Raw genomic sequence first — 14,626 nt, forward strand, 5'->3', positions numbered from 1 at the left:
TAGAAGTGTGGAATCTTAACCACTGGACCACGAGGCGAGTCCCTGGGGCCTCTTTTAAAAAGGCACTAATCTCATTCATGAGGGTTCCACCCTCATGACCTAATCACCTCCCAGAGGCCCCGCCTCCTAACACCATTGCATTGGGGGTTAAGATTTCAACAGATGCATTTGTGGGGACACACACAGTCTACAGCAGTCATTTTCACAGTGGACCACCAGGGCAAAGGGGCATAAACACCCTCCAATTTCTGTTTCTCCTGAGGCCTGGGAATTCATCTCTTCCTAGGTTCCTGTGTATATTTCTTTTCTTTTTTTATTGCAGTATAGTTTATTTACAATATTGTGTTAGTTTCAGGTACATAGCAAAGTGATTCAGTTATATATCAATATATATATGTATACATCTATATTTTTTTTCCCGATTCTTTTCCATTATAGTTTATTATAAGATACTGAATATAGTTCCCTGGGATACACATAGATCTTTTATTTTATATACAGTAGTGTGCATTCTGTAAATCCCATAATCCCAATTTATCCACCCCCTTCCCTTTTGGTAACCATAAGTTTGTTTTCTACGTCTGTGAGTCTGTTTCTGTTTTGCAAGTGAGTTCATTTGTACTAATTTTTAGATTCCACATATAAGTGATATCATATAATATGTATAACTTTTTCCAAAAAAATTATAACTTTATCAAAAAGTATTAAAACAATATTTGTATTCATTACTTCATTTTTTTTCAAATTAACATACTGTAATTGTTTTCCCAAAGATACATTTTTTTTTCATACACACCCATCATACACTGTAACCAAAAAAAGCAGTGTACATGAAATAAGAGAAAATAAATTAAAAATCCTTACCATAGCATAGGTAAGGAGGCTCTAGTCTGGAGCACAGCTGAGTTTCCAGCAATATAAGGAGGCTCAAAAGTTTCTTTTAAGAATGCCTGCTAGCAAGGGCTCCAGCCAGGTGGTTGGTTCGTCTGTAAGTCAGTCTTGAGTACTTGAAACAGTTCTGTGTTTTTTTTTTTCTTAGCGTTTAGAATAGCCATCATTGTCCTGCAATAGGCAGAGCTATCACATCCAGGAAAAATGAGGGAGGGAACCACAGAGGCAGCGTGAGATCCAAATACAGCATTCAAAGGTAATTGGTCCAGTGGTGCCTAGGGAAGGAGGAAGGGGATGGCACTCCCGGGTTAGCCATCTTCCTTCGGGGGTGTGTACTAGCCGTTTTCTTCGTGGATCTGCACCAAGGACTTGTAGGACTGCTGTGCTCTTGTCAGGCTGCATTGAGATTTGCTGGCTCCAAACTGCACTCGTGCTTTTCCCTTCACCAGTGTGGCACTGACCTGCATGATCACTGACTCTATTGAGTAGGCACTGCTCCAGCCCTGCTTGGTGAGAAGTTCCATGCAGATGGCACCTCCGCCCAGAACATACCCCCAGGAGAGGACTGGAGACACAACCCTGACAAACGGCGCGTCAAAGGGAAAGTTATCTTTAAAAGAAAAGTTAAGTAGGATGAAGTCAGCTCCTTTTTTCTCTTTGAGGATCTGGAGATCGTTGTGCAAAGCGCTGTCCTGGTCAACTTTGAGGAGTCTGACATTCCAATCATACAGACTGTCATTCACGAGTTAGACTGCATAGTTTCCACCTCTGAAACTCTGTGATGGGTATATACCCCTGAGCTCCTTCATCAGCCGGTCAGTAGCCTGCACCGAGCCAGACACCGCACCATTTAATCTTGCCTCTGGTTCTTTTTAATTTTCTCTAGTATGGCCAAGTTTTCTTTTCCCATGCCGTCATCTCCAGATTTCTTGCCCTCAGCTGGCTCTTCTTCTTTCATTTCATAGTGATCAGCAGCCAGGTTAGGGTCATCGGACTCCACTGACCAGATGGGGGACAGCAGGGTATGACTCCGTGATGTTGCAGTGGATGCGGACGGGATCCCCAGGCACCGATCGGCCCCAGCCAGCAGGAACTCGCAGCTCAGCTCGTCCAGGCAGGCGCTGGCAAGGCGGAAGCGCTCGCGGCCGCAGTGAAAGATGGAGTCGGGCAGGACCCCCGCCCCGGACCCACCCTCCCGGGCCGCCCCCGGTCCCCGGTGCCACTCCCTGGCCCCCCTGCGGCTGCCCCTGCGGGGCCGCTGCATCCTCCGCTCCGCTGCGGGGCCGGCGAGCCGGAAGCCTCCGGCCTCCGCCGCCACCGCCCTCATTACTTTAATAGTAATACTATTTCTTGATTTATAAAAAAGAGGGAATGTAACTTCTGGGTAAATTTCAAACTTTTTTTTTTCCATAAGATTACTTTTTAACTCATATACAATCTCTCAGTGTTTCCATGCTTTTTCAACCACTAACAATCACATCAAAATTTAATGTTATGATCTTAAATTATTTTGCTTTCCTCTACCATCTAAAAACAGAACATCTCATTTACCATCACCATCAAATAATGAGTGGCTTCATATAGGCAGTTTAGCCCTCTACAATTTGATCATTTCAAGTATCCCAACTTTTTTTTTCTTTTAAGCTTCAATAACACAGTATAACAGAAAAGAAAGGGTATGGGCTTTGGATTCTGACATACCTGACTCAAATCCCGCCTCCACCACCGACTTGCTGTTTGATCTTGGCCTTAACTTCTGAACCTAATTTATCTTCATCTATAAGTGGAAGTAATACCAACTACTAACTGAATGGTTTTGAGGGTTAAATGAAATAAACTATTTTAAAGTACCCGGTACAAAGTTCTCATATATTTTTAGATACATTTCCTGTTAAACATTTAAGATGAAAATTTAAATTATAAATTTCTCTGCTTCCTTACACAGAGGGAAGATAAGGAGATGTTGTTTAACATTTCCTTAATGAATCAATGGCATCTATGAAACACGAAAGAGAAGTATGTTAGGCTATGGCAGTGTTCGACCCTAGAGTAAGGATTCTACAGGCTACCTCAAGTCTAACTTCAAAAGAAACCCAGAAAACTAAACTTTGAGTTCTTATCATTTTAAAGTCTTCTCCCGTCCTCCTTTGCTCCTACTCATTTCTTGCTACTATGTCTCCACTCCTTCGTCAAACTCTTCATCAGCATAGCAGAAATAACACAAGTTTTGGAAGTCAGACTTGTGTTCAAATCCTTTATCTTCCACTTTCTAGCTGAGTGACTTTGGGCAACTTACCTAACCTCTCTGAGCCTCAGGGGTTTTTTTGCCTTCAAAAAGGGAGTAACAAAGACTTCTATGCAAAGTATGGTGAGAATTAGAGATAATATATGTAAAGTGCCTACTGCAGTAAATACCTGATAAACTATAGCTATTATTAATATCACCACTCTGCTCAAATTCGCTATAGGTGAAGCTAGATAACCTATACTGCAATATTTTGACATAAAATCCAACAAAAAGAAATCATTCAAAAATAATCTATGGATGATGGCCATAACTAGGAAAAATAAAAGGATACAGTAAAAATATTTGCATGAAATATCAGTAACACATGTGATGATGGAGTCATTTCCTTAATACCAAGCACTACTACAATTCAGTAACCCAAAGGATAAACCCTATAGAAAAACGGTAAATGGATACGAAAAGGCAGACAGAAAAATAACTTATAAACACATGAAAAGATGATGAATTTTACACAAAATTAAAATCAAAACATTTGTGAGGTACCATCCCCTTTCAGAGCAAGAAAAGTCGAAGGCTGATAAAACCTAGTATTGGCAAGGATAACAAGAAAGAGGTAAACTCATACACTGTTGCTAGAAGAATAAATCGGTCTAATGTCTTTAGGAAGAAACATGTCAACATCAATAAACATTTATAATATGTATACCCTTGATCCAGTACAGTAATTCACCTTTTAGGAATGTATCCTATAAAAATACCTAGATAGGGGCTTCCCTGGTGGCGCAGTGGTTGAGAATCCGCCTGCCAATGCAGGGGACACGGGTTCGAGCCCTGGTCTGGGAAGATCCCACATGCCGTGGACCAACTAGGCCCGTGAGCCACAACTACTGAGCCTGCGCGTCTGGAGCCTGTGCTCCTCAACAAGAGAAGCCGCGATACTGAGAGGCCCGCACACCGCGATGAAGAGTGGCCCCCACTTGCCCCAACTAGAGAAAGCCCTCGCACAGAAACAAAGACCCAACACAGCCAAAAATAAATAAATTAATTAATTAATAATTAAAAAAAAAAAACCTAGATAGGGTATATTTATAAAGATATTCACTGGAGCACTGTTCGTTACAGGAAAAAAAAATCACTTTGATTAAACAGTATCCATCTGTATGGTACTAGTCAACAAACTGTCATAATTTTACACAATAGGAATATTTATGCAGCTGTTAAAAATGAGGTAAATCTATGTTATCTATATCACCTACATATATGTAGATCTATATGCAAAAAATATGCATTAAAATCTTTTGGAAGTTTATACAGGAAACTTGCTGGGTCTGGGAAGTAAAAACTTCTCATACCCTCTATAGTTTTGGTTTTTTTTGCCATGCCGCACAGCATGCGGGATCTTAGTTCCCTGACCAGGGATCAAACCTGTGCCTCCTGCAGTGGAAGTCTTAACCACTGGACCACCAGGGAAGTCCCTCTGTAGTTTGTTTTTTAAATCAGGTGCATATATTACTTTTAAATATGTGTTGGAGAAGGCCTACCCTATGTACAAAGAAAAAGTCAGCCCATTTATATGCGCCCAGTGTTTGTTATTTGATATTAGTAAAGCTCCCTAAAAAGACTTTAGAAAGAGGCCTGTTACTATCTAACACATTTACATCTGCAAAACATAAGAGATATTAAAATTAATGCCCAAATAGACCACATCTATCAATTTGTGCTATGACATAAGAGCAATTCAATGTGGAAAGAGACCCAGCTCACCACTAGGTTGTGGAGTCCTAAACAAACCCTTTATCTCTAAACCTCAGTGTCTTCATATATAAAATTAAGACAGTACTCAGTATAAGGTGGACAATTCTAAAGTAGCACAAAAGTATTATAATCATTCAATTAATTAAAATTCTTTGTTAGAATTCCAAAAAATAAATAAATATACCATCATTAATTCCTTTGGAATACACATTTACTTTTTAAAAAATAGTCATATGAATTTTAGAATAAGCAATACACTATTTTAAGAATCATGACAGACTATAATTATATTACAAATCTTTAAAATGTAACTTTCTAAGATTTAATTAGACACTCCAATTTTTCTGCTTTTACCAAACCAAGTCCCTCATTGCCCCAACATTATTCTATGAATAATTCAAATTACCTTTTCAAGGCTGAAAAAGTTAGTAGTGTTTCTAAGTGTGTTGAAGCCTGTAGATCCCTTTTTCTTACAGAGTGCTGTTGGATATTGGATAAAGAGAGGATATCGTAGTCTGAGAGCAAAGAATCAAGCTTTTCTGAAATAAAGGTAAAAAAGGTTATTAACACCTAAACCTACTAATCAATTGTAATATCATTAAAATGAGAGTCAGACAACAAACTCTTCCTGATGTAATGCCCCAGCACGACCTACGAAAGTCTTACCAAACACACATACACACACACACACACACCAGTTTTTAAGACAAAAAGGATTAGAGGTTGCCAAATTAAATAACAACTTTAGGAAGTAATCAGCCACACCCAAAATGGTCCATTCCTGCAAAACAAATGACCCAATTTCTCCAGGAAACAAATGGCATGAGAAAGAAGGGAGGGGTGGAGACAGAAGGGACTTAAGAATACAGCAAGCAAGCCAGTGTGTGAGCCGTTTTGGATCCTAGGTCAAGCAAATCAATTATGGAATGATATCTGTGACAATCAGGGAAATGTGAACATGAGTCCATGTTCATATTAGATATTAATAATTTTGATATCTCAGAAAGTATCACAGTATGCAATGAACTAACTTCTAAATTCAAGGCATTTCTGGCTTGTACGTTTAGAATTTTTAAGATCAAGCCTGCCAACTTGACCTGCCCACTGCCCACTTGGGCTACATCAATTCCTTATCAGTTGATGTACAGTAACAAAGAGCAACAAATGTATTAATGGCCTGAGGAAACCAAACTGGGAAAGTAAATCTTTTACAGAAAATCTTTTATAGAAAAACCACATACTCCAAATTAGAGAGCAAAGAAGTGGTAATATCCCTATCATTGTTGACCTCAACAGACACAGCAGAATATCAATCCACCGGACAGCAGGAAGTATAAGTGGTAAGACCAAACCAATCCCTAGGGAAAAAAAAAACATTAATTATTTTACAAGGCTGACTTGGAACCCAGGAAAAGCAAAGATGGACTGCCCCAAAGATAGAACAAGCACAAATAAGTTTCTATTTGGTATAGAGCAAGAGTAAACACTATAGAGTATATGCTACCCCCATAAGTCACTTTTTATCAACAGCAACTCAGCTGTCTCTCCCACAATCAGGAGGATTTTTGGAAGACAATTTTGGTGACTTAAGTCTCTGTAAAAACTGTCTAAAAATACTTGAACTGATGCTTTCCTTTTCTCTCAACGAATATCACTGGAGAAGCAATGGTATTCAAAATCATTCCACTGGACTTAGAATGTCCTCAAAATATAGCAGCAGGAGCTTAAAATACAAGTGTGTTGCTACTGCAGTTAAATATGCTCACAAAACCATTTTTAAAAGAAAGAATCCACCCAATACTTTTCTCCATCCTCTTCCCCTGAATATCCTCAACTGGCTCTCTCATCCGTTCATTCACTGCTGTGTGCCAGGCCCTGGTCTAAGTACTGAGATACAGCACTCAACACAGCCAAGTCCTTGCCTAAAGCAGCACTCACTTTAGTGGGAGAGACGGACAATGCACAAGAAAATCCACGTCAGTGCCGTGGTATGAAAGCAGGACAGCAGAGAGGCAGTGGGAAGGGCCAATTTATACAGAGTGGTCAAAGAAGGAAAAATGCCCCACTGTCACGTAATACTCAAGCAAATGTGAAGAGGCACACTACTATATGGTTAAAGCAATTTAATCAAAGTCCATTCAAGGCTCTAACTCAAGATAAGATTAAAATGGTAGCAAATTTCACACTTGCTGGGTACCACCCATTTTCTGTTAACAAAAATTTCCTTTTAATTTTAATCCAGAGGAAAGCTGTTTCAGAAGGCATCAATCTCTTTTATGCCCATGGATGTTTATTGGTGATTTGGCCTTGCTAATTACAATGCTTCGAGGCACCAATGAAAAACCTTCAAGAAGCTTATCATTTATTCAACAATTTTTGAGTGTTTTGTTTCCCACAAGACACCATACTAGGTGTTCTATGTTATCTACACAAACATCTTGGGGTATTTTTCCCATTTTACAGATGAAGAAACAGACTCGGAGAGAATAATATCACAAAGCTAGTGTAGCACAGTACTAGGATTTGAACTGGGGCCTGTCTGGCTGAAAACCCCAAGCTTTATTGATTTCAACTTTTGAAACTGCTTAAAAATAGCCTAGCTCTACCTGGACCTTCCACTTCTTGGCCTCTTACTTTTTGACATGTCAATCAAACATGACCATGCCTCCCTCTGAATTCTGAAGCTTTTTGTTTACACCTTTCTTCTGGCATTTTTAAGTTATATTTGTCTTATCTCACAAATAGATTGTAAAATGGCCAAAAATGAGCTCTGTTTTAAAATCACGGTATTCTTACCTCACAACACCTGGCACAGAACCTTGCACAAAAGAGCACTCCTTTGCTCAAATTCTCAATGCTGATACAATCCTTTAGCTCTTCGACTTCCCTGATACATGTTGGTACATAGACTCAGTTTCATTCAAGATCATTATCACTCCCACTAACTGAGAAACTTAACCTCAGTCCTATAGTTTCACTGCCAATAATAGAGGCCAGTTGTTCTCAAAGAGTGGTCCCCACAACCAGCCACCGCCTGGGAACTTGTTTCCCATCCCAGCCCTCCTCAATCGGAAATTCCAGGCACAGGGCCCAGCCACCTGTGTTAACATGCCTTCCAGGTGATGTTGATGCACACTACTCCAGTTTGAGAACCACTGAACTAGGCTAAACTAAGGAAATAACCTTTAACCTTTTTTGAAGAAAAAAACCTTTAAGCACAAAGATGTTCACTGTTCAGCCTTGTATTAGTTTTAAGAACAAAAATTGGAAACGAAGTAAATTAATACCTGGCAAATAGAGAAGTTATAGCATTTCCAAATGACCAAAAAAAAAAAAAAAAAAAAAAAAATCTGCAATCAGTTAAAATGCTGTTAACAGGTTTTAAGAACATGAGGAAATACTTATACTATAATATTAAATAAACAAAGGTAGATTTTAAAAACTGTTCATACTGTATGACCTTAACTATGTATACAAATAGGGCTAGGAAAAAAAAATAAGAGCAAGATAGTAACATCATTGGTTATCTTTAGGTATTTTTCTATAATAAATGCAGCTTGCTAAAGCACTTTAAAATACTTAACTAACATGTTTCAATTGTAATTTACCCATTTTAATAACGAGAGGTCTCCAGTTGGACGTCCGGGAGCCTTTACAAACAGCGCAGTAAATGTGCTCTCTGTCCAACACCCTGAGCTCCTGCTCTTGCAGGTAACCTCTCACATGCTCCGTATTTCACTGCACTTTACTTCCAAAATTCCAGCCATTGGTAATCCAATTTTCTATAGCTTTTTCAACAGAATTTATATTTCCCCCATCCATATCCAAAAATCTAAAGTATAAACCACTTAACTTCTTACAGTAGAGTTTATGACAGTTTATACTAGACAATGCTACAAAAACTACCTTCCTTATCAACTCAGCGTACGGTCATATTCTCCTGTTTAGAAACTCCACAATGGCTGCCCAGCATGCTCTACAATGAGAACACTTTCCTTGCTTCCTACAAGTTGCTCCAGCGATCACCCTAAACAACTGAGCTTTTCTCATTTCGGCTGCTTCAAACACATATTAGAAAACAGACACTATTCAACAGGTCAGACTGGAGTACTATATTACTTAGGATCCCCTCCCCAAAGCTCCCTGCTCTGCTCCGCCACGTGTTACAGTTTCCCTCACTTGGCCTCCTCTGTCTGGTCCTCCTTAGGGACCCTACCCTTACTCACTGCTTTTTTAATCTCTTCCACCCCCACTCCCATCCCTCCTTTCTTGCAAACACATTCTGCACATACTTTTCCCCTTTCCACCAGACCCCACCTATTCATTTATTCAACAAAAAGTTACTGAAAACCTGTTACCTTCCAAGAACTAGGGATATTAATGGAGAGAAGGAGAGATACATTTCCAATGTTGCGAATTTGGGGGAAAGAGCATCACACAAAAAATCATTATAAAATATGTCACAAACCAAGGGAGAGGAAATGGAAAGAATTTATAGGACACAGCAGGAGGATGACCCCTGTCTGGCAAGCCAAGGATGCTTTCCCAGGGAAACAGCACTGAAGTTAAGACCGAAAGGATGAGGAAGCAGCCAAGAGAACGAAAAGAAAGGACAGGGTTCTAAGTAGAGGGCATACCTATGCTGAGGTCCACAAGAAATACAGAACACAATACACTCAAAGAATTGAAAGCAAGTCAGTGAGGCTGGAGTGCAGAACGGCACCGCAGATATGAAGAGGTATGAGGCTACAGAGGCAGGCGGAGGTCTGGTCATGGAGGGTCATGGAACTAAATTAAGGATTTTTGACTTTGGATAAGGGCAACAGCTATAAATTAGAAATTTCAGCATGACTGTGAAACCAAATGCCCCTAAAACCAAGTTCCCCTGCCAAGTTTATGATTAGCCTCTCTATCTGAAACTTTATTCTCTTTCTTGACCTGCCTCTGTTGCCCTCAGGATTGAAAAGTATCAAAGAAAAGGCGGGACTGAAACCAAGCAGGACCCTTCAGGGCCCTCCCAGATAAAAAAAACCTTTCATTTTTTTTTTAAAAATAAATTTATATATTTTGGCTGCATTGGGTCTTCGTCGCTGCACGCGGGCTTTCTCTAGTTGCGGCGAGCGGGGGCTACTCTTCGTTGCGGTGCGTGGGCTTCTCATTGCTGTGGCTTCTCTTGTTGCGGAGCACGGGCTCTAGGCACGTGGGCTTCAGTTGTTGTGGTTCACAGGCTCAGTAGTTGTGGCTCGCGGCTCTAGAGCACAGGCTGAGTAGTTGTGGCGCACGGGCTTAGTTGCTCTGCAGCATGTGGGATCCTCCCGGACCAGGGCTCGAACCCGTGTCCCCGGCATTGGAAGGCAGATTCTTAACCACTGGTCCACCAGGGAAGTCCCTACAAAAGCCCTTCTGTCCCGTTTCTGGTTTGTAGAAAAGGCTTTAGTCTCTTAGACCTTCCCTGAGTTCCAAAGAGCAGATTCAAGCAATTACTAATTAGAGAAGTGATGGAAGGCTGAAACAAGGGGAAAACGGTCAAGAAACAACAGAGAGCCCTAGTTCCTCCTCCAGGGATATACAGAACAATCTGACACAAATCTTTGAGCTGTTCTGCAGGAACTAAGACACCCCCCCTCCTCCCACGTGGCGGATAGTGACTACAAGCTGACCACAAGCACACAGAACCCAGACTGGCTGGAACCAGAAGGCTGATGATTAAGACTCACGAAAAAGCACCCTGTTACTTCACCACCAACCAATCAGAAGAAAGTCATGCTCCCTGCAACCCTCACCCCAAACGTTGCCTTTAAAAACCATGGCCAGCCAGGAAGATGGATCTGAGACAAGCCTGCATCTCCCATCTTCTCCATCGGTGCCCTCGCAACCAATAAACCTTTTTCTGCTCCAAACTCGGACATTTCCATCTGTTGGGCCTCACTGTGCGTCAGGCACATGAGCTTGGGTTCAACAACAATTGCAGTGTGCAGAACGGGCTAGAGGAGGACAAAACTGGAGTCTGGGAAATCAGGTAGTAAGCTGCTGAGCAATCCAGGTGGAGATCACTAAAAGACCCCCAGGTTTCTGGCTTGGATACCTGGGTAGACAGTGGCACCACATTCACTGAGATTTAAAAAAATACACAACTAAGAGGAGGTTTGGGGGAGGGATTTGTTGAAGAGAAAAACCATAAGCCCACTTCTGCTAAAGCCCACGATGCCAAACCTAGGTTTAATACCTAACTGTAGTTTCGACCTTCACCAGAAAAGTAATCTTAACCAACAATTTTGGAATTGTCTACTAATGAGGTAATCTGTCGTAGGGGCCCCCTCCATCCCCCAGAGGAAGAAGAGGTTATCCATATGATAAAACCGTTGCCAGTTCCCTTCCCCCAAAAAAGATGATGTCCTGGCCTAAAAACAATCCTTTTCTTTTCTTTCGCTAACAGCTCCCTTGCCCCACCCTTATTCCTATAAAAACCTTCCATTTGGTACAAACCCTCAGAGGGCCCTTCTAGTTGCTAGAAGGGATGCTGCCCAATTCATAAATCGCCTAATAAAGCCAATTAGATCTTCAGGTTTACTCGGTTGAATTTTGTATTTTTAGCAGGTTGATATAAGGGGACAAGTGGATGCTGAAAGATTCTGAAGTTCTACACTGTATCTTGTTCCTTTATATACAGTTTGCAATTATTCATTTACACAGAACTTTTTTGCATTAAGTCATCATATATTTGCAGTTATGTCACTGATAAATCACGTAATGATTTTAAGCAGGGAAACAGTAAATCTGTTATTCTATGATTTTCAAAATCAAGATCAGTGGTTAAAAAGCAGCTGATACTTTGTTCCTTTTTTTATGTTCTCAAAGAATAAAGAGAGGGCTTCCCTGGGGGCGCAGTGGTTAGAATCCCCCTGCCAATGCAGGGGACGCGGGTTCGCGCCCTAGTCCGGCAAGATCCCTCATGCCGCAGAGCAACTAAGCCCGTGCGCCACACTACTGAGCCTGTGAGCCACAACTGCTGAAGCCCGCGCGCCTGGAGCCCGTGCTCCGCAACAAGAGAAGCCACCGCAATGAGAAGCCCGCACACCACAACGAAGAGTAGCCCCCGCTCGCTGCAGCGAGAGAAAGCCCATGCAGCAACGAAGACCCAACACAGCCAAAAATAAATAAATAAATAAAATAAAGTTCCCTTTAAAAAAAAAAAAAAAGAATAAAGAGGAAGCTGGACCTTCAGGCCTGCCACAAACCGGCTTTCTGGATACAGATATGGAGTGGCCTATAGATTTGATAAACCTTCTTACTCTACCCTTCTCTCATACCTGAATTGTTCTGTCTCCAGGATATGCTTGTATGGCCACTGACTTTTGGTACAACGATATAAAATATACCCTTACTTCATTCATCAAGCCGAGGCAAGTTTTTAAGATAAAACTGATTTTTAAATAATGAGGTGTTACAAGAGTCTGGGAACACTTGTGAACTTTTTACTTAATTTCTCTTTTCTTTTCCCAATAAATTGCATCTTCCTGGAATTCAACTTGCAATTGTCATGCAGAACCCCCATAGCACTCTGCTCCCTCTCCACGGCTCTGCTGCACAGAGTATGAAGAGTTCCCCCAAAATGACACAGTGTCAGGCGCCCACTTCTGGTGTCAGAAGTGGAAAAGATAAAGCCAGGGCTGCTGTCAAGTGTTTATTGTGCTTGTGCAGAAAACACATGAGACTTCACTGCTCTTCAATACTCCCCAAAATACGCAGGACAAGGGAGAGGCCTGGTCGGGTCACTCTGCAACAAGCCCTAGGCATGGGTGAATCCCTCCTTGGGACTAAGGGATAAGAAAAGAACAGTGCTGTTTGCTAGGCAGTGGACCCCAGAACCTGGGAACTAAAAACCTAATTTTATGGGTTTATACCAGTTAGGGAAGCTGGAGGGTGGGCTGCCTCAAATAATTCCTTATCAAGAGCCTGGGCTGGGGCTAAACCTGGGCCAAGACTCTCCAGCAAGACCAGTCACATGGAAACTCTGAGCCAAAAATGAAAGTGAGCACAGCCCAAGGGAACCTCCAAAGAACCCTGGATTGATCCATAAGGCTCTGTAGCTGAAATGGATGCAAATTCGGGTTAAGCAATGAGATTACTTCCACAATTTCCAGCACTGCTGCCTTTTCCTAGATTAAACCTTGTCTCCTATACACATTCTTCTAATCAAACAAAGAGGTAAGTAATTTTGGACATATGTTTGAGGTACCTGTGAACACTGAGGTGGATACATGAGAGTGGAGCTTCAGAGAACAAGTCTAGGTCAGAGACACATATTTGGTAGTTATCCAAACAGTCAAATGGTAAGTGAAACCAGGGCAACAGATGAGACTTGTCAAAGCCTACAACTCTTATTAAAAGAGAGAAAAAAAGAAAAGGAGGTGTGTGCGGAGGGAGATACCCATCTCCTTGGTTCATTTTAGGACTAAGTTAAGGGATACGTGAAAAAGCACTTCATTTCACCTCCCAACCTCTGTGAAGCCTCTTCCTGTCCCTCCCTCCCTACCCATCTTTTTCTGACTTTCCTCAAAGTATACTTCCAACTGAAAACACTCACCATCTCTCACAAATACAAAATGGTGAAGGATCTAAAATTCAACCACACTTGGCCTTGAAGGACACCTACACTTAATGTTCTGGAAAACCCCATGAAGGCCAAAAGGAATTCTCCAGTTTCCCCACCATGGTTTTCTGCTTAACTCTTCTCTTTGTTCTATTCTAGAAATACAGTTTCTCTCTCTGACTAGTACAAAGCAGAGCTGCATTAAATTTCTCTTGAAGCAGGTGGGGTGGGTAAGTGTTTTAGTTTCAAAAGAATCCAGCCTGTAAGCAAAATTAACATCAAAAGACGAAGTCAGACGTCAAAATATTGAGCAAAATGATGCCGTCAATAATGAGAAATGAGCACTGCAATGTGGAGAATCCCCATGGCAATTACCTAAAGGTACATTTCAAATATATGTTTCCGATACAAATTTTCAGCCCTCATCTGTGACCTATATTTTTTTTCCTTCCACCCACTATATTCTCTTTTATTAAAAGTAACACAGAGAAAACTCTTTTGAAATCACAGTGACACTTACATACCCCAGCTGTAACTTCAACAAGATATCATTATGACTAAGCTCAAATGACTCGTAAATTTCCTAAATTATGCAATTCATGACAGTTCAATTGAAATCATGTTGGGTGACCTGTGGAGTACTCCAAAAGCCAGGATTCTATTATACATTTTTATTCTTCAGAAAATGTTGTCAAATCCCTAATCAATATTTAGAACTGCAGTTATGGGGTTATGGTAACATTTATAGGATAAGAAGGCTATTAAACAATAAACCATGCTCTTTAACTATGAAATTATTCATTGGCCTTGACCAATTCAATCTAAATGGTAGGGTAGAGTTAAGCAACAAGCTACATCCAAAGCTATCAAACAAACACACAAAAAAGTCATTCTTCAAAAGAAAAAATACCCTCAAGCCATATATTTATCACTAACTGAATGAACCTGACAAGTCACTACACCTTTCAGAGACATCTTATCTGCCGCTTTATTTAAAAAACTAGACACGATCTCCAAGGTTCATTTAAATTCTAACAATCTCTAAGTGCCTCCATCACGACTGTCCTTATTTTCTCTCTTCAGCTACTTAACCTTACAGCCTGGGCTCAATATCATCACCTCCTTCAGGGAGCCTTCAC

General features: G+C 40.9%; 1 protein-coding gene and 1 pseudogene across 2 annotated transcripts in view; both read right to left on the reverse strand.

Moving 5' to 3' along the window:
* Positions 1-14,626, reverse strand: part of ADAM17 (ADAM metallopeptidase domain 17) — a 57,949-nt gene that overhangs the window by 41,238 nt on the left and 2,085 nt on the right. Inside the window, exon 2 of one of the 2 annotated variants that reach the window (XM_061168464.1) lies at positions 5,301-5,433. In XM_061168464.1, coding sequence (XP_061024447.1) covers positions 5,301-5,433 — 133 coding nt within the window. Of the gene's footprint in view, positions 1-864; positions 954-5,300; positions 5,434-14,626 lie in introns of those variants that run through there. The other variant, XM_061168465.1, reaches the window with a different exon arrangement.
* On the reverse strand, positions 1,044-1,864 carry LOC133074564 (ubiquitin-conjugating enzyme E2 Q1-like; annotated as a pseudogene).

Source organism: Eubalaena glacialis, chromosome 14 (genome assembly GCF_028564815.1).
Source record: "Eubalaena glacialis isolate mEubGla1 chromosome 14, mEubGla1.1.hap2.+ XY, whole genome shotgun sequence".
NCBI classification, from domain to species: domain Eukaryota; kingdom Metazoa; phylum Chordata; class Mammalia; order Artiodactyla; family Balaenidae; genus Eubalaena; species Eubalaena glacialis.